We start from the raw sequence: 24850 nt of genomic DNA on the forward strand, positions 1-24850 counted from the left end.
TCATACTACTCAATTATCAGCTCCATGTTAGGACATTACATCTGCAATTGAAATATCTTCTTTGTTTGTGCTTCATTGTTTCCCTCAGTGCTAAAAGCATCAGAGGAAGAGACGTGACTCCGTACATTCTTCAGCGAGTCAATGAGCTGACCAAAGGAAAGTCCCTTCATGCTAGTATCCTTCATTACAATCTTTCATTCATTCTCCTTCTCCGGTCTTGTCCCGCTCATATATACTGTGGATAGACACCGCCTTAAAGGCCTACTGAAATGATTTTTTTTTATTTAAGCGGGAATAGCAGATCCATTCTATGTGTCATACTTGATCATTTCGCGATATTGCCATATTTTTGCTGAAAGGATTTAGTAGAGAAAATCGACGATAAAGTTCGCAACTTTTGCTCGCTGATAAAAAAAAAGCCTTGCCTGTACCGGAAGTAGCGTGACGTCACAGGAGCTAGTGTTCCTCACAATTCCCCGTTGTTTACAATGGAGCGAGAGAGATTTGGACCGAGAAAGTGATGATTACCCCATTAATTTAAGCGAGGATGAAAGATTCGTAGATGAGGAACGTTACAGTGAATGACTTGAGAGGCAGTGATGGACGTATCTTTTTTCGCTCTGACCGTAACTTAGGTACAAGCTGGCTCATTGGATTCCACACTCTCTCCTTTTTCTATTGTGGATCACTGATTTGTATTTCAAACCACCTGGGATACTATATCCTCTTGAAAATGAGAGTCGAGAACGCGAAATGGACATTCAGTGCCTTTTATCTCCACAACAATACATCGGCGAAATGCTTTAGCTACGAGCTAACGTGATAGCATCGTGCTTTAACTGCATATAGAAACAAAAAAATAAACCTCTGACTGGAAGGATAGATAGAAAATCAACAATACTATTAAACTGTGGACATGTAAATACACGGTTAATGCTTTCCAGGCTGGCGAAGGTTAACAATGCTGTGTTAGCGACGCCATTGAAGGTAACTTAGCAACTTAGCAACGGGACCTCACAGAGCTATGCTAAAAACATTAGCTCTCCACCTACGCCAACCAGCCCTCATCTACTCATCAACACCCGTACCCACCTGCGTTCCAGCGATCGGCAGAAGGACGAAGGACTTCACCCGATGCGTTTGGCGGCCCGGAGACATAGGAAGTCAAGGTGAGGTCGGCGGCTAGCGCGGCTAGCGCGGCTAGCGCGGCTAGCGCTCCAACAAAGTCCTCCTGGTTGTGTTGCTGTAGTCCGCTGCTAATACACCGATCCCACCTACAACTGTCTTCTTTGCAGCCTTCATTGTTCATTAAACAAATTGCAAAAGATGTCCAGAATACTGTGGAATTATGAAATGAAAACAGAGCTTTTTGTATAGGATTCTACGGGGTACCATAACTTCCGTTACTCTGACTTCGTCATGCGCATACGTCCTCATAATGCGACGTTTCAGCCGGATATTTCCCGGGAAATTTTAAATGTCACTTTATAAGTTAACCCGGCCGTATTGGCATGTGTTGCAATGTTAAGATTTCATCATTGATATATAAACTATCAGACTGCGTGGTCGCTAGTAGTGGCTTTCAGTAGGCCTTTAAATTGGACCTCAACTTTCAAAACTAATATCAACATTTCATCTTTTTATGGTTATATTACACCTGTTTGCTCTTATAGTTATTTTGTTTAAACATTTTGTTTTAGTCATAGCATTTTGGCTCCCGGGCCGCACTTTGGACACCCATGGTACAGAGCAAGGGTGTCAGGTTCAAACTTTGATGACATCTATTAAACAAGACAAGAGGCAAAGAATTAAACAGAGACCGAATTCAATTTGGACTCAATATTGAGGAGAGTCGTCTGTACACTGTAACCTTTGACAGTATCCCAGCACGCTCTGACGAAAAAAGGTTTACGTTTCCTCCTTTATTTGGACACTCCCTGTTTACACAACAACATCTGCTTCCAAAGGAATGGGGGGTATGTAAACAGCTCTTGTTTTTGGTCACATTGAAAACAAAAGAAAAAGATGCCTCGGGCTTGGGCTAGTCCTGGATTCAGCTTGAGCAGGTCTTGGATGACAATAGATAACCCCCTCCCGTCTCCTCCCATCGTACACAATGAAATTTTCCAAGCCTTTGCTTGGTGCAACAAAGACAGCCTCTTGTCTGTTCATTGGGAACTCAGAGAACGGAAAGTTTTTTGATCATTTACATACAATTTTTCTGACAAAGGGTGTCCAAAGTGTGGCCCGGGGGCCATTTATGGCCCACAGTACATTTTCTAATGACCTAAAAATCCCAATAAAACCAAAACATAAAAAAAAAAAAAAAAAAAGCAAACAGGTGAAATGTAACGAGAGTCCGTCGCAATTTTGACTCTATTAACACAAAGCTGTTTTTTTTTCTTTAAAGCCTTTGCTGCCCAAAAAATAATAATGAATCAAAATCACGCTTCACGTCAAAAATTACAAATTTAAATATTTTTGGTGGAAAATATTGCATTATTTGTGTGTTAGGCATACAAAAACGAAGTTTTCTTTGACAAAAAGAGCATAAAACAAACCATGAAAAAAATGATCAAAAAACTTATAGTAGACGGATAGAGCCAAAGTTGATCTGGAGACTTAGGCGTTATATATACTGTATATAAATGACTTATTTCTATCACTTTTTATGAGTGGGGCCCTTTTGGATGCTCAGTAATTTTAGTGGGACTTTTTTCTTCACTCACAAAGTAATAATGATTTAAAATCAATGTTATTAGGAATTGTTGACCTATTTAGGGTTGCAATTATGTTACATCAAAGGCTCCACTGAGAAAATGTTTTGAGGGAAAATAGCGCTTATTTTGTATTTTTGCCATAAAAAGAGGGTTTTTACAAAAAATGGCATAAAACATTAAAAACATAATTTGGATTCTATGACCTGAAGTTGATTCAAGCGTTTAATGAATAAAAAAAAAAAGATGTTATTTTTAACATTTTTGCGACTGAAAGCCTTCCGGGGCCCCGGCACCACACTTGAAGGGAGCCCTAAAGGTTAAAAAAAGGATATATTGTAATGGTTTTTATAATGAAAAATATCAAAATGGCCCCCCTGCGTATTTTGACTTTTCAGTGTGCGGCCCTCTGTGGAAAAAGTTTGGACACCCCTGGTCTGGAGCGGAGGGTCCCCAACTTTTTTTTGCACTTAATTAGTATTATATTTATCCATGAGAGCATTTTTGTTGTAACTTGTAAGGTGTGTGTGTTAAAATCATGCTTGTTTTTACAAATGATGACAGATGTGAACAAGAGCATGTATTGTCTAGTTATGATGTAAAGGAGGGGTGGTTGTAATGTATAATAAGTATGTGTCAATGAAAGGGCATTTTATGACTTTTTTAAATTTGATTACTTGCTATAGTATAATTTTAATGTTAAAATTGTATTGCATGATTTGTGTATTTCTTTAATTTAGGTAGCCAGGGACTGCAGATGGAAATTAGCTATTTAGCTGTAATCTGGTGCAGAACACATCTGTATTTGAGCTTAAAGGCCTACTGAAAGCCACTACCACCGACCACGCAGTCTGATAGTTTATATATCAATGATGAAATCTTAACATTGCAACACATGCCAATACGGCCAGGTTAACTTATAAAGTGCCATTTTAAATTTCCCGCTAAACTTCCGGTTGAAAACGCCTTTGGATGATGACGTATGCGCGTGACGTAGCCAGTGAAACAGAAGTATCGGTACCCCATTGAATCCAATACAAAATAGCTCTGTTTTCATCTCATAATTCCACAGTATTCTGGACATCTGTGTTTGTGAATCTTTTGCAATTTGTTTAATGAACAATGGAGACTGCAAAGAAGAAAGTTGTAGGTGGGATCGGTGTATTAGCGGCTGGCTGCAGCAACACAAGCAGGAAGACAGAGATGGATAGCAGACGCGTTAGCCGCCGAACTCACCTTAACTTCCGCATCTGTGATCGGGTGAAGTCCTTCGTCGCACCGTCGATCGCTGGAACACAGGTGAGCACGGGTGTTTATGAGCAGATGAGGGCTGGCTGGCGTAGGTGGATAGCTAATGTTTTTAGCATAGCTCTGTGAGGTACAGTTGCTAAGTTAGCTTCAATGGCGTCGTTAGCAACAACATTGTTAACCTTCGCCAGGCTGGAAAGCATTAACCGTGTAGTTACATGTCCCTGGTTTAATAGTATTGTTGATCTTCTGTCTATCCTTCCAGTCAGGGGTTTATTTATTTTGTTTCTATCTGCATTTGAGCCTGATGCTATCACGTTATCTCGTAGCTAAAGTGCTTCACCGATGTATTGTCGTGGAGATAAAAGTCACTGTGAATGTCCATTTTGCGTTCTCGACTCTCATTTTCAAGAGGATATAGTATCCGAGGTGGTTTAAAATACAAATCCGTGATCCACAATAGAAAAAGGAGAGAGTGTGGAATCCAATGAGCCAGCTTGTACCTAAGTTACGGTCAGAGCGAAAAAAGATATGTCCTGCACTGCATTCTAGTCATTCACTCCAACGTTCCTCATCGACAAATCGTTCATCCTCGCTCAAATTAATGGGGTAATCGTCGCTTTCTCGGTCCGAATCGCTCTAGCTGCATTGTAAACAATAGGAAAATGTGAGAAGCTGTTCAATAGACTACGTCACGCTACTTCCGGTAGGGGCAAGGCTTTTTTTTAATCAGATACCAAAAGTTGCGATCTTTATCGTCGATGTTCTCTACTAAATCCTTTCAGCAAAAAATATGGCAATATCGCGAAATGATCAAGTATGACACATAGAATGGATCTGCTATCCCCGTTTAAATTAAAAAAAAATCATTTCAGTAGGCCTTTAATGTCTCATAATGTCTTCAAATAAAGACTCAACTAAAGTAAAACTTTCTATATGAGGAGTTGCATTACGAGTTTATTAGTGTGTTTAGTCTGTAACAAACCAAAGTTCAATCGAAAAAAGTAGGAATTCTTTAATGTTTCCCGCTAGCAAATGCGTCACAGACCGCCAGTAACGCGAATCGCGATGACGCAACCTGACAAGCAGGGCTTATAAACTCTGTCTGACATGTATTGGCATACTCCTCGTTAGTATAGTGGACAGTATCTCCGCCTGTCACGCGGAAGACCGGGGTTCGATTCCCCGACGGGGAGATTTTTTTTTCTTTCTTTCGGGAACACAAACATTGCTTGCTTTAAAGATGCTATACGTATGTAAAGACGCTATAAATATGTAAAGACCCTATACGTATGTAAAGTCGCTATAAGTATTTAAATATGCTTCAAGTATGTAAAGATGCTATAAGTATTTAAAGATGATATAACTATTTAAATATGCTATGGGTGAGGGCGGACCTACGTCACTTCCGCCTACCAATCCCCTAGCAACCGGGAATTGGTTGAAAACAAAGCAGCTCACAGCGAACACAGCATTGACAGAAAAAGCATTTAACGAGCGTTGTGGCTTGGAAGTCGGCGTTAAATCCTTCATTTACGCATTTTTACTTATTCGCATATCGTGTGAAAAAACGAAAATGTATTATTTGCGTCAGACTCGTCTCAGTGAACTTGAAAGCTTCTCAGGCTTAGCTTAGCTTGCTAGTTAGCTTAGCCTGCGCGCTGCTAAGAAAGAGACGCGGAAGTTATCAACAACAAGATCAAGTGTTAGTGTATAAAATATTGAGAGATTTGAGGGCTACATGTATTGAATGGCAACATGAAAATTATAGGGTTTATTGTTTTTTAAAAACCCAACTGTTAAGTGCAAATTTAAACGACACCGGTTTTCGAAAATAGCTAGCTAGGCTATAGACGATATAGTATATTACTTACTTAACTTAATCCTCTTCTTCCCGGATGGGAAATAAGGCTTCGACGACTCGACGCCATTCATCTCGCTGCTGTGCCCGTCTCTGTGCCTCGCCCCATGTAAGCTTCATCTCTTTCAGCTCCCCTTCAACTGTTCTTCGCCAGGTGTTCTTTGACCGCCATGGCTTACGTTTTCCCGGTGGTGTCCATCTTAACGCTGCCTTTGGTATCCCCTCGTTGTCCGGTTTTCGAAAATAGCTAGCTAGGCTATAGACTATATAGTATATACCGCATGTTATTTTTGTACAACAACAACTTCAGCTGTCGAACGTTATAAGGTACAAATTCAACAAGTACAACATTAGCACGGACGTATAGCCAAGTTGTGGTTAAGAAGGTGGATTTTTGTTCCTTATATTTACCAGAAACGAAGTGATCCGAACACACGACCCGCCAGGACTTTGGGGGACTCCAGTGAGAACCGTCCTCGTTTTCCCGGTGTAAAGCTGCGAGCCATTTGTCTCGTCTCTGTGGGCTTTTATCGCGCTTTGGCAGAACAAAATACAACCTTTGCTTTCCCTGTTTCCAGTTGTGGTTAGCACAACCAAAAACAACACAGTTTTTCGGCATTTGGGAGGCAGAATGACGGGTTTAACCAGCGTAGGTCGACAGGTTAAAGAGTAAAGGCAACGGTTTGTTTTCAACGCCAGTCTGGTTGCTATGGCTCGAAGAACCCGTATGTAGCTCAGTTGCCCGGATGTCGGCCCTCACCCATAAGTATTTAAAGATGCTATAAATATGTAAAGACGCTGTAAGTATTTAAAGACGCTAAAAGTATTTAAAGATGCTATAAGTATGTAAAGATGCTACAAGTATTTAAAGATGCTATAAGTATGTAAAGATGCTAAAAGTATTTAAAGATGCTATAAGTATGTAAAGATGCTACAATTATTTAAAGATGCTATAAGTATGTAAAGATGCTACAAGTATTTAAAGATGCTATAAGTATGTAAAGATGCTAAAAGTATTTAAAGATGCTATAAGTATGTAAAGATGCTACAAGTATTTAAAGATGCTATAAGTATGTAAAGATGCTACAAGTATTTAAAGATGCTATAACTATTTAAATATGCTATACGTATTTAAAGATGCTATAACTATTTAAATATGCTATAAGTATTTAAAGATACTATAAATATGTAAAGACGCTGTAAGTACTTAAAGACGCTAAAAGTATTTAAAGAAGCTATAAGTATGTAAAGATGCTACAAGTATTTAAAGATGCTATAAGTATGTAAAGATGCTAAAAGTATTTAAAGATGCTATAAGTATGTAAAGATGCTACAAGTATTTAAAGATGCTATAAGTATGTAAAGATGCTACAAGTATTTAAAGATGCTATAACTATTTAAATATGCTATAAGTATTTAAAGATGCTATAACTATTTAAATATGCTATAAATATGTAAAGATGCTACAAGTATTTAAAGATGCTATAACTATTTAAATATGCTATAAGTATTTAAAGATGCTATAACTATTTAAATATGCTATAAGTATTTAAAGATACTATAAATATGTAAAGACGCTGTAAGTACTTAAAGATGCTATAAGTATTTAAAGATGCTACAAGTATGTAAAGATGCTACAAGTATTTAAAGATGCTATAAGTATGTAAAGATGCTAAAAGTATTTAAAGATGCTAAAAGTATTTAAAGATGCTATAAGTATGTAAAGATGCTAAAAGTATTTAAAGATGCTATAAGTATGTAAAGATGCTATAAGTATGTAAAGATGCTACAAGTATTTAAAGATGCTATAACTATTTAAATATGCTATAAGTATTTAAAGATGCTATAACTATTTAAATATGCTATAAGTATGTAAAGATGCTACAAGTATTTAAAGATGCTATAACTATTTAAATATGCTATAAGTATTTAAAGATGCTATAACTATTTAAATATGCTATAAGTATTTAAAGATACTATAAATATGTAAAGACGCTGTAAGTACTTAAAGATGCTATAAGTATTTAAAGATGCTATAAGTATGTAAAGATGCTACAAGTATTTAAAGATGCTATAAGGATGTAAAGATGCTAAAAGTATTTAAAGATGCTATAAGTATGTAAAGATGCTATAAGTATGTAAAGATGCTACAAGTATGTAAAGATGCTATAAGTATGTAAAGATGCTATAAGTATGTAAAGATGCTACAAGTATGTAAAGATGCTATAAGTATGTAAAGATGCTATAAGTATGTAAAGATGCTATAAGTATGTAAAGATGCTATAAGTATGTAAAGATGCTATAAGTATGTAAAGATGCTATAAGAATGTAAAGCTGCTATAAGTTTATGTTGCAAATGACAAAGCAGAGCTTCTCTTTAAGCATCTTGACATGCAGATGTTGCTCTCATGCACAACAATGCTGTTTGCTCTTTAAGCATCTTGACATGCAGATGTTGCTCTCATGCACAACAATGCTGTTTGCTCTTTAAGCATCTTGACATGCAGATGTTGCTCTCATGCACAACAATGCTGTTTGCTCTTTAAGCATCTTGACATGCAGATGTTGCTCTCATGCACAACAATGCTAAAGTGGGCAGCCACATCTGCTGTGCTCTCGCTGCACGCACCAAGAAGAGCAAGTCACAAAGTCAGCCATCAGACTCTAATATTGTGAGTATTTATAAAACCTACTCAATGGATTTCATTGGCTCTTTTTTGCACATTCCTCTAGGTCAGGGGTCACCAACCTTTTTGAAACCAAGAGCTACTTCTTGGGTAGTGATTAATGCGAAGGGCTACCAGTTTGATACACACTTAAATAAATTGCCAGAAATAGCCAATTTGCTCAATTTACCTTTAACTCTATGTTATTATTAATAATGAATGATATTTACACTTAATTGAACGGTTTAAAAGAGGAGAAAACACGAAAAAAATAACAATTACATTTTTAAACATAGTTTATCTTCAATTTCGACTCTTTAAAATTCAAAATTCAACCGAAAAAAAGAAGAGAAAAACTAGCTAATTCGAATCTTTTTGAAAAAATTTAAAAAATAATTTATGGAACATCATTAGTAATTTTTCCTGATTAAGATTAATTTTAGAATTTTGATGACATGTTTTAAATAGGTTAAAATCCAATCTGCACTTTGTTAGAATATACAACAAATTGGACCAAGCTATATTTCTAACAAAGACAAATCATTATTTCTTCTAGATTTTCCAGAACAAAATTTTTAAAAGAAATTCAAAAGACTTTGAAATAAGATTTAAATTTGATTCTACAGATTTTCTAGATTTGCCAGAATATTTTTTTTGAATTTTAATCATAATAAGTTTGAAGAAATATTTCATAAATATTCTTCGTCAAAAAAACAGAAGCTAAAATGAAGAATTAAATTAAAATGTATTTATTACTCTTTACAATAATTTAAAAAAATAATTACTTGAACATTGATTTAAATTGTCAGGAAAGAAGAGGAAGGAATTTAAAAGGTAAAAAGGTATATGTGTTTAAAAATGTTAAAATCATTTTTAAGGTTGTATTTTTTCTCTAAAATTGTCTTTCTGAAAGTTATAAGAAGCAAAGTAAAACAATTAATGAATTCATTTAAACAAGTGAAGACCAAGTCTTTAAAATATTTTCTTGGATTTTCAAATTCTATTTGAGTTTTGTCTCTCTTAGAATTAAAAATGTCGGGCAAAGCGAGACCAGCTTGCTAGTAAATAAATACAATTTAAAAAATAGAGGCAGCTCACTGGTAAGTGCTGCTATTTGAGCTATTTTTAGAACAGGCCAGCGGGCTACTCATCTGGTCCTTACGGGCTACCTGGTGCCCGCGGGCACCGCGTTGGTGACCCCTGCTCTAGGTCAACATGGTTGTGTTGTGTGGCAGATTTCTAAAAGGTCAACATGGTTGTGTTGTGTGGCAGGTTGTCATCGGCGGTATAAATGTGGATTTTATTGCCAAAGGAAAAAGCAAAAGTCTTCAAGTAGGTGTTCTGATACCATCTTACATCTTAAGTCGCTTCTTACACTCGTCTTCTTCTTCTGCTGCTGCAAGTTTGGACGGACCAACCCAGGAAGTGTGTGTCAGTCATATGGAGGTGTGGGAAGAAACATCAGCGGTGAGTTGATTTTGGTTTTCTGACGATAAATTGTCACACTTTTGTCAATTCCACTTGCTTTGTCCTTTGAAGATTGTTTAAGTCGTCTGGGCCGGCGGCCATTGTTCATCTCTGCCACTGGGAGGGATTCCCACAGCGAGGCCGTCTTCAACCACTGCAGACATATGGTATCTCTCACTGTGAGCCACAGCGCTCCCAGTCTGTGGAACACTCTCCCTGACCACCTGAGGGCACCACAGACTGTGGATGCTTTTAAAAAAGGCTTAAAAAACTAGATTATTATCGGCCGATAAATGCTTTAAAATGTAATATCGGAAATTATCGGTATCGGTTTCATAATTATCGTATCGGTTTTTAAAAGTAAAATGTATGACGTTTTAAAATGCAGCTGTTAGGGGTTTGGGGAAAAATCAATTCGAATCGCGATTCTCACGTTGTGCGATTCAGAATCGATTCTCATTTTTAAAAAATCGATTTTTTTATTTTATTTATTTTTGTATTAATTTTTTTTTTTTTTTTAAATTAATCAATCCAACAAAACAATACACAGCAATACCATAACAATGCAATCCAATTCCAAAAGCAAAGCCGAGCCAGCAACACTCAGAAGTGCAATAAACAGAGCAATTGAGAGGAGACACAAACACCACACAGAACAAACCAAAAGTAGTGAAACAAAAATGAATATTGTCCACAACAGTATCAATATTAGTTACAATTTCAACATAGCAGTGATTAAAAATCCCTCATTGACATTATCATTAGACATTTAGTTTATGAGATGCGATGCAAGTGTAAGCCACTGTGACACTATTGTTCAGTTTTTTTTGTTTTTTTTTAAATTAATGTTTGCAATGATAATATCAATGAGGGATTTTTTATCACTGCTATGTTGAAATTGTTACTAATATTGATACTGTTGTTGATAATATTCATTTTTGTCTCACTACTTTTAGATTGTTCCGTGTCATGTTTGTGTCTCCTCAATTGCTCTGTTTATTGCTATTCTGAATGTTGCTGGGTCCTGACTGTGGTTTGCGCTTACGCGCCAAACGGCAGCTCAGAGTACCCACCTTTTTTGGATTCACTCGAGGAAGTACTGGAGAGTGCTCCCCCGGGTGATTCCCTTGTTCTACTGGGAGACTTCAACGCTCATGTTGGCAGCGACAGTGAAACCTGGAGAGGTGTAATTGGGAAGAATGGCCGCCCGGATCTGAACCCGAGTGGTGTTTTGTTATTGGACTTTTGTGCTCGTCACAGATTATCCATAACAAACACCATGTTCAAAAATAAGGGTGTCCATATGTGCACTTGGCACCAGGACACCCTAGGCCGCAGTTCCATGATCGACTTTGTAGTTGTTTCATCGGATTTGCGGCCTCATGTTTTGGACACTCGAGTGAAGAGAGGGGCGGAGCTTTCTACCGATCACCACCTGGTGGTGAGTTGGCTGCGATGGTGGGGGAGGATGCCGGACAGATCTGGCAGGCCCAAACGCATTTTGAAGGTCTGCTGGGAACACCTGGCAGAGTCTCCTGTCAGAGAGAGTTTCAATTCCCACCTCCGGAAGAACTTTGAACATGTCACGAGGGAGGTGCTGGACATTGAGTCCGAGTGGGCGATGTTCCGTACCTCTATTGTCGAGGCGGCCGATTGGAGCTGTGGCCGCAAGGTGGTTGGTGCCTGTCGTGGCGGTAATCCTAGAACCCGCTGGTGGACACCAGTGGTGAGGGATGCCGTCAAGCTGAAGAAAGAGTCCTATCGGGCTCTTTTGGCTCATAGGACTCCAGAGGCAGCAGACAGTTACCGACAGGCCAAGCGGTGTGCGGCTTCAGCGATCGCGGAGGCAAAAACTCTGACATGGGAGGAGTTCGGGGAAGCCACGGAGAACGACTTCCGGACGGCTTCGTAGCGATTCTGGACCACCATCCGCCGCCTCAGGAAGGGGAAGCAGTGCAGTGTCAACACCGTGTATGGTGGGGATGGTGTTCTGCTGACCTCGACTGTGGATGTTGTGGATCGGTGGGGGGAATACTTCGAAGACCTCCTCAATCCTACCAGCACGTCTTCCTATGAGGAGAAGTGCCTGGGGAGTCTGTAGTGGGCTCTCCTATTTCTCGGGCTGAGGTTGCCGAGGTAGTTAAAAAGCTCCTCGGGGGCAAGGCCCCGGGGGTGGATGAGATCCGCCCGGAGTTTCTTAAGGCTCTGGATGCTGTGGGGATGTCTTAGTTGACAAGACTCTGCAACATCGCGTGGACATCGGGGTTGGTACCTCTGGATTGGCAGACCTGGGGTGGTGGTTTCTCTCTTTAAGAAGGGGAACCAGAGGGTGTGTTCCAACTATCGTGGGATCACACTCCTCAGCCTTCCCGGTAAGGTCTATTCAGGTGTACTGGAGAAGAGGCTACGCCGGATAGTCGACCCTCGGATTCAGGAGGAACAGTGTGGTTTTCGTCCTAGTCGTGGAACTGTGGACCAGCTCTATACTCTCGGCAGGGTCCTTGAGGGTGCATGGGAGTTTGCCCAACCAGTCTACATGTGCTTGTGGACTTGGAGAAGGCATTCGACAAAGTCCTGTGGGGAGTGCTCAGAGAGTATGGGGTATCGGACTGTCTGATTGTGGCGGTCCGCTCCTGTATGATCAGTGTCAGAGCTTGGTCCGCATTGCTGGCAGTAAGTCGGACACGTTTCCAGTGAGGGTTGGACTCCGCCAAGGCTGTCCTTTGTCACCGATTCTGTTCATAACTTTTATGGACAGAATTTCTAGGTGCAGTCAGGGCGTTGAGGGGATCTGGTTTGGTGGCTGCAGGATTAGGTCTCTGCTTTTTGCAGATGATGTGGTCCTGATGGCTTCATCTGGTCAGGATCTTCAGCTCTCACTGGATCGGTTCGCAGCAGAGTGTGAAGCGACTGGGATGAGAATCAGCACCTCCAAGTCTGAGTCCATGTTTCTCGCCTGTAAAAGGGTGGAGTGCCATCTCCGGGTTGGGGAGAAGACCCTGCCCCAAGTGGAGGAGTTCAAGTACCTCAGAGTCTTGTTCACGAGTGAGGGAAGAGTGGATGGTGATATCGACAGGTGGATCGGTGCGGCGTCTTCAGTAATGCGGACGCTGTATCGATCCGTTGTGGTGAAGAAGGATCTGAGCCGGAAGGCAAAGCTCTCAATTTACCGGTCGATCTACGTTCCCATCCTCACCTATGGTCATGAGTTTTGGGTTATAACCGAAAGGACAAGATCACGAGTACAAGCGGCCCAAATGAGTTTCCTCCGCCGGGTGGCGAGGCTCTCCCTTAGAGATAGAGTGAGAAGCTCTGTCATCCAGGGGGAGCTCAAAGTAAAGCCGCTGCTCCTCCACATGGAGAGGAGCCAGATGAGGTGGTTCGGGCATCTGGTCAGGATGCCACCCGAACGCCTCCCTAGGGAGGTGTTTGGGGCACGTCCAACCGGTAGGAGGCCACGTGGAAGACCCAGGACACGTTGGGAAGACTATGTCTCCCGGCTGGCCTGGGAACGCCTCTGGATCCCCCGGGAGGAGCTGGAAGTGGCTGGGGAGAGTAAAAGTCTGGGCTTCCCTGCTTAGGCTGCTTCCCCTGCGACCCAACCTCGGATAAGCGGAAGAAGATGGATGGATGGATGGATAGATCTAGCTATTTGGCTGTTCTATTTTTTTAAATTATTTTTTTTATTATCTTTTTATTTATTTATTTTTTTAATACACTGTAGCACTTTGAGGTTGTTTACAATGTAAAGTGCTTTTTACAAATAAAATCTATTATTATTATTATTATGTTATTTGGACTCTATGTCTTCTTTCTCCCGGAAGAACACCAGCGGCGTGACCAGGTTGGAAGGCGCGAGCACAGCGACGTACTGTGCCGTCATCACAGAGAGTGGAGAACTCAGTCTGGGATTGGGCGACATGGACATTCACCAGCAGATAACACAGCAATATGTAAGTTCACCACCGTTTTACCAGACAGTAAGTGATATGTCAAACTGTCTCTACCATTCAAGCTGCTTTCACTCTAAAGGCAATGACTTATGTAACGCCGATGACATCTATTAAACAGTCAAGAAGCAAGGAATTAAACGGTGACAGGATTCAATTTAGCTCAACGAGGAGAGACGCCTGGGCTGTACTCTTGTAGAGTCTTCCACCACGCTCTGACGAAAGGATTGCACGCTTCCTCTTTTATTTGGACTTTCCCGGATCACATGGCAACAGCTGTTTCTAAGGGGGGAGGGGGTCGTAAACAGCCGTTGCCCTCGGTCACAAAACAGTTCAAAGAAAAGATGCCTGGAGCTTGCGTCAGGTCCTGCTTCCTCTCCGCTTTGTAGATCTCGGGTCAAGACAAGATCTTCCTGTGGATTACAATAGATCAAAGAAACCGACACCTTCATGTCTCTTCCCATCGTACACAGTGGAGTTTTACAAGCCTTTGGCTTGGTAAGATCAAAGACAGCTTGTGTCCTCTCGCCGGGAACTCATGGAAACACAAAGTTTTGTGATAACTTAGATACAATTATTCTGACAATGATTTTAGGTAATCCTGAAGAATTTGGAGGTAATCCTCCTTTTTCATTGTCCCTTGGCAAGTTTACCTGCAATAAGGCGCTTTTGGTAGCCATCCACAAGCTTCTGCTTGAATTTTTGACCACAACATTGGTGCAGTTCAGCTAAATGTGTTGCTTTTCTGACGTGGACTTGTTTCTTCAGCATTGTTTCGTCTGACCACAGAACTTTCCTCCAGAAGGTCTTATCTTTGTCCATGTGATGTCAGATGAAACAAAAATGGAGCTGTTTGGCCACAATACCCAGCAATATGTTTGGAGGAGAAAAGGTGAGGCCTTTAATCCCAGGAGAAACCAGGCCTACCGTCAAGCATGGTGGTATTATGCTCTGGGCCTGTTTTGCTGCCAATGGAACTGCTGCTTTAAATGGGACAATGAAAAAGGAGGATTACCTCCAAATTCTTCAGGACAACCTTAAAATCATCAGCACGCCACATAGCTCCGCCCCCTATGAAGCTCTTACTGCAGGGAATACAAAGAATTGCTGTTGCAACATCCAGTTGTCACATTTAGAACAGCAGATTCTTTCATTCAACAATTTCAGCTCATTTGTATACTTAGCAAACTCATCTGGCGGGCCGGATCAAACCCGTTGGCGGTCCTGATGCGACCCGCGGGCCACATGTTTGAATCCCCCGGTAGTTAAGTCCTCTCCTGCTGTGTCAACCGTGACGTCATCTCGGTCCGAGCGGAGAGTTTTGGAACTCTCACAGCATTGACAAAATTCTAGCGGGAAGTCTCATTCAACCCTTTTTCGATTACGCATGCACCTCCTGGTACCCCAGCACTTTCAAAACCCTCAAATCTAGACTCCAAACATCCCAGAACAAGCTAGTCAGATTACTTCTAGACCTCCACCCCAGATCCCACCTCACTCCTACCCACTTCTCCAAAGTGGGCTGGCTCAGGGTGGAGGACAGAGTTAAACAACTTGCACTGAGCCTAGTCTATAAAATCAGCTACACCTCCCTGATAGCGAAGTACATGTCAAACTACTTACTTAATGACCGCCATAACCACAACACCAGGGGGAGCTCCACTAACCACGTTAAACCCAGATAAATAAATGATAAATGGGTTATACTTGTATAGCGCTTTTCTACCTTCATGGTACTCCAAGCGCTTTGACAGTATTTCCACATTCACCCATTCACACACGCATTCACACACTGATGGCGGGAGCTGCCATGCAAGGCGCTAACCAGCACCCATCAGGAGCAAGGGTGAAGTGTCTTGCCCAAGGACACAACAGATTCCGATCTAACAAAGGTCTTAACTCATTCTCTTTCTATGCCACATCAATGTGGAATGCACTCCCAACAGGTGTAAAAGACGGATTCTAGGGGCCCATGATGGAGGGGGGCCCAGAGAGGCCCCTAATGATGATGAAATTATAATACAGGGGGCCCTGTAAAGATTCTTTTCATGGGGCCCAAAATCCCTAGCGGCGCCCCTGTGTGTGATGACTGTATTATGATGATAGTATATATTTGTACCATGAATTGATTAACGTGGACCCCGACTTAAACAAGTTGAAAAACTTATTGGGGTGTTACCATTTAGTGGTCAATTGTACGGAATATGTACTGTACTGTACAATCTACTAATACAAGTCTCAATCAATCAATCAAAAGCCTTTTTAGGGACAAAAGTATGCGTTTGCGTGCGGACAAGAGGCCTAAACGCAGAGATAAGTATGCATTTATGAAGTATCTGTGTTGGTGTGGACATGGCCTTAGACGAGGTTTAGTCACGTGAAATAAGTCGACAGGTTTAAAAAAATGTGACAGGTTTTTGAAGTGAAGAGTTAAATTGGGATCTGGCGACCTCTAGTGGTCTGACTGATTCATTACATTAAGAGCAGGAGGCAGAAAGTTCAATGATCGTCTGTTCTTTCTAAGACTCGTCAACCTTGGAGATCTGGTTTTGATTGATTGGAGCTTTTATTAGTAGATTGCACAGTACAGTACATATTCCGTACAATTGACCACTAGATGGTAACACCCCAATAAGTTTTTCAACTTGTTTAAGTCGGGGTCCATGGTACAAATATATACTATCATCATAATACAGTCATCACACAAGTTAATCATCAGAGTATATACATTGAATTATTTACATTATTTACAATCCGGGGGGTGGGAAGTGGAGGGGGGCGGGGGGTTTAGGTTTGGTTGATATCAGCACTTCAGTCATCAACAATTGCATCATCAGAGAAATGGACATTGAAACAGTGTAGGTGTGACTTGGTAGGATATGTACAGCCAGCAGAGAACATAGTGAGTTCAGAAAGCATAAGAACAAGTATAAAAATTAGAAATACATTTGATTATTTACATTTGGTTATTTACAATCCGGGGAGGTGGGATGTGGAAGGGGGAGGGTGTTAGTCAAGGGTTGAAGTTGCCTGGAGGTGTTGTTTTAGTGCGGTTTTGAAGGAGGATAGAGATGCCCTTTCTTTTACACCTGTTGGGAGTGCATTCCACATTAATGTGGCATAGAAAGAGAATGAGTTAAGACCTTTGTTAGATCGGAATCCGGGTTTAACATGGTTAGTGGAGCTCCCCCTGGTGTTGTGTTTATGGCGGTCATTTACGTTAAGGAAGTAGTTTGACATGTACTTTGGTATCAGGGAGGTGTAGTGGATTTTATAGACTAGGCTCAGTGCAAGTTGTTTAACTCTGTCCTCCACCCTGAGCCAGCCCACTTTGGAGAAGTGGGTAGGAGTGAGGTGGGATCTGGGGTGGAGGTCTAGAAGTAATCTGACTAGCTTGTTCTGGGTTGTTTGGAGTTTAGATTTGAGGGTTTTGGAGGTGCTAGGGTACCAGGAGGTGCATGCGTAATCGAAAAAGGGTTGAACGAGAGTTCCCGCCAGAATCTTCAAGGTGCTTTTGTTGACCAGAGAGGAGATTCTGTAGAGAAATCTCGTTCGTTGGTTGACCTTTTTGATTACCTTGGTTGCCATTTTATCACAGGGAAGATTAGCTTCTAGAATGGAACCTAGGTAGGTGACCTCATCTTTCCTGGTGATAACAATGTCACCCACTTTTATAGTGAAGTCACTGAGGTTGATTTGGGACCCAAATAGGATGGATTCCGTTTTACCTAAATGTATAGATAGCTTATTGTAAACGATGTTACCATTTAGTGGTCAATTGTACGGAATATGTACTTCACTGTGCAATCTACTAATACAAGTTTCAATCAATCAATCAATCAATCAATCAAGTATGTCAAGCTGGTGTGCTTAGCTGTTGTGTAGCTACGAGTTCCTAGTACCCTGTAGCCTAGCATGTTTACCTTTTGTAAACAAGGAAATGATGTGTGATTATTGGAGGAATTTAGATGTTACAGTACCTGGCTGTCCTTTGCCAAAGTAAACACACTGCAGGACTGCTCGTATCGGAGATGTTAGATGCAAGCCGATATCATCCCATACTCGACACCCCTAATGAGTCGTGCAAAAGCTGATCAATAGTCAATATTGCAATGCTACGTGTGGTCCACACTTTATATTATAATATTAGATGTTCTCATTCATCAGGTCATTGTCCTCGAAGGACATGAGGAGCAGGATTTATAAATACTTGACCTCCAGTCCAGTCCATAGTGGATCTAACATAATATTGTGAGAGTCCAGTCCATAGTGGATCTAACATAATAGTGAGAGAGTCCAGTCCATAGTGGATCTAACATAATAGTGTGAGAGTCTAGTCCATAGTGGATCTAACATAATAGTGAGAGTCCAGTCTATAGTGGATCTAAAATAATAGTGAGAGTCCAGTCCATAGTGGATCTAACATAATAGTGAGAGTCCAGTCCATAGTGGATCTAACATAACATTGTGAGAATTTAGTCCATAGTGGATCTAACATAACATTGTGAGAGTCCAGTCCACAGTGGATCTAACATAATATTGTGAGTCCAGTCCATAGTGGATCTAACATAATAGTGTGAGAGTCCAGTCCATAGTGGATCTATTATAATAGTGTGAGAGTCCAGTCCATAGTGGATCTAACATAATAGTGTGAGAGTCCAGTCCATAGTGGATCTATTATAATAGTGTGAGAGTCCAGTCCATAGTGAATCTAACATAATAGTGAGAGTCCAGTCCATAGTGGATCTAACATAATATTGTGAGAGTCCAGTCCATAGTGGATCTAACATAATAGGGAGAGTCCAGTCCATAGTGGATCTAACATAATATTGTGAGAGTCCAGTCCATAGTGGATCTAACATAATAGTGAGAGTCCAGTCCATAGTGGATCTAACATAATAGTGAGAGAGTCCAGTCCATAGTGGATCTACAATAATAATGTGAGAGTCCAGTCCATAGTGGATCTAACATAATAGTGAGAGAGTCCAGTCCATAGTGGATCTACAATAATAATGTGAGAGTCCAGTCCATAGTGGATCTAACATAATAGTGTGAGAGTCCAGTCCATAGTGGATCTAACATAATAGTGTGAGAGTCCAGTCCATAGTGGATCTAACATAATAGTGTGAGAGTCCAGTCCATAGTGGATCTAACATAATAGTGAGAGAGTCCAGTCCATAATGGATCTACAATAATAATGTGAGAGTCCAGTCCATAGTGGATCTAACATAATAGTGTGAGAGTCCAGTCCATAGTGGATCTAACATAATAGTGTGAGAGTCCAGTCCATAGTGGATCTAACATAATAGTGTGAGAGTCCAGTCCATAGTGGATCTATTATAATAGTGTGAGAGTCCAGTCCATAGTGGATCTAACATAATAGTGAGAGTCCAGTCCATAGTGGATCTAACATAATAGTGTGAGAGTCCAGTCCATAGTGGATCTAACATAATAGTGTGAGAGTCCAGTCCATAGTGGGGCCAGCAGGAGATAATCTTGAGCGGAGACAGGTCAGCAGCGCAGAGACCGTCCCCAACTGATGCACAGATGAGTGGTCCACCCTGGTTCCCGACTTTGGACAGCTAGCGCATCATCTGTGGTCACCGAATCTGTGCCCCCCCACCCCCCCTCGCCACGAATGAGAGGGTGGCAGATCAGAAAAGAAACGGCAGATCAACTGGTCTAGAAGGGGGGTCTATTTAAAGGCTAGAGTATACAAATGAGTTTTAAGATGGGACTTAAATGCTTCTACTGAGGTAGCATCTCTAACTGTTACTGCTAGAACATTCCATAGTACTGGAGCCCCAATAGAAAACGCTCTATAGCCCGCAGAATTTTGGGGGGGCTCTGGGAATCACTAATAATCGGGAGTTCTTTGAAGGCAAATTTCTTGCAGGGACATATGGTAAATCACTGGTCTAAAATATGGAATGTTGTTATTCAAGCTCATGTCTTCTCCCGTCTTCCTGTAGGTGTCCCGGTTTAAGGAGCAGCTTTTGTCATCTAATTTGGTGTGCCTTGATGGAAACATACCCATTTCCACCATCAGATACGTTTGCTCCATGGCCAAAGAGCACAACATCAATGGTACGGCTTCGAGAACAAAAGGTTGACATTCCACCACAGCTATTGTGACTATGGACGCTCTATCTCTACTCAGTTTGGTATGAGCCCACCGATTCCGAAAAGGCTTGCAAGCCTTTCCTGTCAGACGCCTGGAAGTCGTTGGCCTACACCTCCCCAAATTTGTCGGAGCTGTGCACCATGAACAAAACGCTGGGCCTCCAGACGCCTGAAGGTGAGGTCTGCATTATCAACACAAACGTGAGGACGGGGGCTCAGGATGTCTTCTGGTGGACTCGCTAGTGCTCCCAAGTTCCTTGGAGCAGCTGCTGAGTCTGGCCGTGGCTCTCTCACGCCCCCTTCTGGAGCACATCCACTGCCTGGTGGTGACCTTGGGGGCCGACGGGGTGTTGGTGTGCGGGGAGCATCAAGCAGGCTCAGTCCGCCTGCAGCCCAGGAAAGACAAGAAGGTGAGACAGGGCATCAATTGATGATTAGAGAACCTTGTAACGTATAATCTTCTGTATCTGGAGAAGAGAAAGCTGTGTGCCGTCCACTACCCAGCTCTGAAGGTAGCAGCACGGGAGACGATGAACGTCTCAGGAGCAGGAGATAGGTAGATGACAACTTCTCTGTCGGTCTTTGAAGAAGAAGTCATCACGGCCATGTTGTGCAGTCTCGCAGGTGCCCTGATGGCGGGGATGGTCCAGGGTCAAGACACGGACACCTGTGTTCGCATGGGTCTCCTGGCCGCGCGCCTGTCCCTCGCATCGCCGCACCCCATCGCCCACGTGCTGACAGCACACTCTGTGGACCCCCACCGGGTTCCCCATCACAGCTGGCCCCCACCCAGATTCTTGTGGATTGACTGAAAATATTTGTACATTATAGGCAGGAGGGGAAAAAACAAGGATTGGTTTTCTGCTCCATTTTTAAGTTAAGTTAAAGTTAAAGTACCAATGATTGTCACACACACACTAGGTGTGGTGAAATTTGTCCTCTGCATTTGACCCATCCCCTTGGGGAGCAGTGGGCAGCAGCGGCGCCGCGCCCGGGAATCATTTTGGTGATTTAACCCCCAATTCCAACCCTTGATGCTGAGTGCCAAGCAGGGAGGTAATGGGTCCCATTTTTATAGTCTTTGGTATGACTCGGCTGGGATTTGAACTCCAACCTACCGATCTCAGGGCGGACACTCTAACCACTTGTGTGGAATCCTAGTTAGGAATACGATGTGAAAAATGAAGGCCTTTCATTTTAAAATCATCGGTATGTGCAATGCATAGTTGCAAAATAAATCCTATATTCTGCATTGTTCAGTAAAATAAAGTCAAATAATACAAGCATTAAACTTTTTTTTTTATTTCTGTGGAGGTCCTGCTTCTCCGGGTTCTCTGGACCACCAATGACGCACATGACAGCCGTGTTCATCGTTGCGAACAATGATTTATTTTGCAATAATCTGTGCTTTTCAGCCATGTTAGAGTCTACCTCGCTCGTTCTGCACCTTCAACAACCTCCTCTCCTTCTTGACTGCTGCCTTTAACAGAGCGACAGGTGATCAGACAAACACTCACAGCTGTGTCATCTACGCACCTGTCACTAATCTCGAAGCCGATCTTGACACACCCCGCTTCGCTGCAGGTCCGCAGGCCACACCCTCCCACAATTTCATTAAACTATTTCCAAAGTGTTTCACATAGAAAGAAAAACTGATAGGGTGGTTTACTGTGGTTTCATTGTTTTATTGTCCAATACAGCATGAGGCTGCAACACCAGTCTTGTTTTTCATTCCATTTATTAAATACAAGTAATAATACATTTACATGATAAAATGTATGTAATAATAATCAATACCAATTGATATTAATATGTGTAAAATATGTTGTACTGAAGTCACAGGAAACAGGAAAGTGATTTAACAAATTCCAAAAAATTAGTAATCATCAATTATTAATAGGTGTAAAATATTTTGGACTTAAGTCTCTAAAAAACTTTTAAGCGTTTTAACACTAATAAAGAAATTACAGTGCAGAACAGTGTATGAAAAAATTACAGTCCAGTCCATAGTGGATCTAACATAATAGTGTGAGAGTCCAGTCCATAGTGGATCTAACATAATAGTGAGAGTCCAGTCCCTAGTGGATCTAGCATAATAGTGTGAGAGTCCAGTCCATAGTGGATCTAACATAATAGTGTAAGAGTCCAGTCCATAGTGGATCTAACATAATAGTGAGAGTCCAGTCCATAGTGGATCTAACATAATAGTGAGAGTCCAGTCCATAGTGGATCTAACATAATAGTGTGAGAGTCCAGTCCATAGTGGATCTAACATAATAGTGTAAGAGTCCAGTCCATAGTGGATCTAACATAATTGTGAGAGTCCAGTCCATAGTGGATCTAACATAATAGTGTGAGAGTCCAGTCCATAGTGGATCTAACATAATAGTGAGAGTCCAGTCCATAGTGGATCTAACATAATAGTGAGAGTCCAGTCCATAGTGGATCTAACATAATAGTGTGAGAGTCCAGTCCATAGTGGATCTAACATAATAGTGAGAGTCCAGTCCCTAGTGGATCTAGCATAATAGTGTGAGAGTCCAGTCCATAGTGGATCTAACATAATAGTGTGAGAGTCCAGTCCATAGTGGATCTAACATAATAGTGTGAGATTCCAGTCCATAGTGGATCTAACATAATAGTGTGAGAGTCCAGTCCATAGTGGATCTAACATAATAGTGTGAGAGTCCAGTCCCTAGTGGATCTAACATAATGGTGTGAGAGTCCAGTCCATAGTGGATCTAACAATAGTGTGAGAGTCCAGTCCATAGTGGATCTAACATAATAGTGAGAGTCCAGTCCATAGTGGATCTAACATAATAGTGTGAGAGTCCAGTCCATAGTGGATCTAACATAATAGTGAGAGTCCAGTCCCTAGTGGATCTAGCATAATAGTGTGAGAGTCCAGTCCATAGTGGATCTAACATAATAGTGTGAGAGTCCAGTCCATAGTGGATCTAACATAATAGTGTGAGAGTCCAGTCCATAGTGGATCTAACATAATAGTGTGAGAGTCCCGTCCATAGTGGATCTAACATAATAGTGAGAGTCCAGTCCATAGTGGATCTAACATAATAGTGTGAGAGTCCAGTCCATAGTGGATCTAACATAGTAGTGTGAGAGTCCCATCCATAGTGGATCTAACATAATAGTGAGAGTCCAGTCCATAGTGGATCTAACATAATAGTGTGAGAGTCCAGTCCATAGTGGATCTAACATAATAGTGTTAGAGTCCAGTCCATAGTGGATCTAACATAATAGTGTGAGAGTACAGTCCATAGTGGATCTAACATAATAGTGTGAGAGTCCCGTCCATAGTGGATCTAACATAATAGTGAGAGTCCAGTCCATAGTGCATCTAACATAATAGTGTGAGAGTCCAGTCCATAGTGGATCTAACATAATAGTGTGAGAGTCCAGTCCATAGTGGATCTAACATAATAGTGTGAGAGTCCAGTCCATAGTTACAGTGCAGAACAGTGAAAGAAAAAATTACATTTATTTGTATATGTTTTTTATTAGACAGTGATACAATTGGTTGATTTAAAAATAATGCAAACAGTCATTAGAATTTTTGAATATACATCAAACACTTGCACAACTCCACGAGTCCAAAATGTATGTATGTATATAATACATACTAGCTCATTTTTTTACGTGTGTGTGTGTGAAGTGAAGTGCATTATATTTATATAGTGCTTTTCTCGAGTGACTCAAAGTGCTTTACATAGTGAAACCCAATATCTACGTTACATTTAAAGCAGTGTGGGTGGCACCGGGAGCAGGTGGGTAAAGTGTCTTAAAACTGTAGATAAAATTAGTCAAATTTAAAAGAAAATGTTTTCAAATATCATTTTGCATTAAATCAACTTATAATTATTTAATAACACATAGAAAAACAATCTATGACTACTAATAAAAAGAATAACAATCAGCCAATTAAAAAAGTATAGCTAAAAATGAGTCACACTTTAAAGAAAATGCTTTCAAATATTATTTAGCATTTATAACTGCATTTATATTATTTTGCATATATATCTCCTTATGATAATTATATAATAAAAATATAAAAATATATTACTATTACTAAAATAATTATTACTAATAAAAATAATAATAAATACGTCAATAAATCAAAAAGTCTCGTTAAAAATGAGTCACATTTAAAAGACAATATTTTCAAATATTATTTTGTATTTACATCTGCATTTATAATATTTTGCATTAATATCTCCTTATGATAATTTTTGAATAGCAAATATGAGAAAAATGTACTACTATTACTAATACAAATAATAACAATTGAATAAAAAATCAGCCAATAAATCAAAAAGTCTTGGTAAATAGGAGTCACATTTAAAATAAAATATTTTTTATAATATTTTGCATTTATATCTCCCTAAAAATATAATATATATAATATAAAACCATACTACTACTACAACTTAATATAATAATAATAATAACAAATAAAAATAATAATACAATTAATAATGGTGATAATAATAATAATAATTAAAGACTAATACAAATAATAATAAACATGATATATTTTACATTTTGGTACAGGTGGGTAAAGTGTCTTGCCCAAGGACACAACAGCAGTGACTAGGACGGCGGACGTGGGGATCGAACCTGGAACCCTCAAGTTGCTGGCACGGCCCCTCTACCAACTTAGCAATAACGCCCCCATGTGTGTGTTTGTATGTACATATATTTTTTATGTGTGTGTATTTATATTAGGGCTGTTAATCTTTGGGTGTCCCACGATTCGATTCAATATCGATTCTTGGGGTCATGATTCGATTCAAAATCGAT

General features: G+C 40.7%; 1 protein-coding gene and 1 non-coding gene across 5 annotated transcripts in view; both read left to right on the forward strand.

The window, feature by feature from the left end:
• The window catches only part of LOC133658868 (uncharacterized), a 31976-nt gene extending 7244 nt beyond the window's left edge, over window positions 1–24732 (forward strand). For 2 of the 4 annotated variants that reach the window (XM_062061348.1, XM_062061346.1), the window contains 11 exons: window positions 89–174; window positions 8389–8498; window positions 9765–9824; window positions 9896–9959; window positions 10032–10126; window positions 13784–13912; window positions 19882–19996; window positions 20070–20207; window positions 20276–20442; window positions 20506–20588; window positions 20649–21688. In XM_062061348.1, the coding sequence (XP_061917332.1) occupies window positions 89–174; window positions 8389–8498; window positions 9765–9824; window positions 9896–9959; window positions 10032–10126; window positions 13784–13912; window positions 19882–19996; window positions 20070–20207; window positions 20276–20442; window positions 20506–20588; window positions 20649–20844 (1243 nt within the window). In that variant the 3' untranslated portion in view covers window positions 20845–21688. Of the gene's footprint in view, window positions 1–88; window positions 175–8388; window positions 8499–9764; window positions 9825–9895; window positions 9960–10031; window positions 10127–13783; window positions 13913–19881; window positions 19997–20069; window positions 20208–20275; window positions 20443–20505; window positions 20589–20648; window positions 21689–24601 lie in introns of those variants that run through there. The other 2 variants (XR_009827556.1, XM_062061347.1) reach the window with 2 other exon arrangements.
• trnad-guc (transfer RNA aspartic acid (anticodon GUC)) lies at window positions 5090–5161 on the forward strand. The gene has a single exon. It is a non-coding gene; the product is annotated as a tRNA-Asp (tRNA).
• Window positions 24733–24850: the final 118 nt, after the last annotated feature.

This window comes from Entelurus aequoreus, linkage group LG10, assembly GCF_033978785.1.
Source record: "Entelurus aequoreus isolate RoL-2023_Sb linkage group LG10, RoL_Eaeq_v1.1, whole genome shotgun sequence".
NCBI classification, from domain to species: Eukaryota; Metazoa; Chordata; class Actinopteri; order Syngnathiformes; family Syngnathidae; genus Entelurus; species Entelurus aequoreus.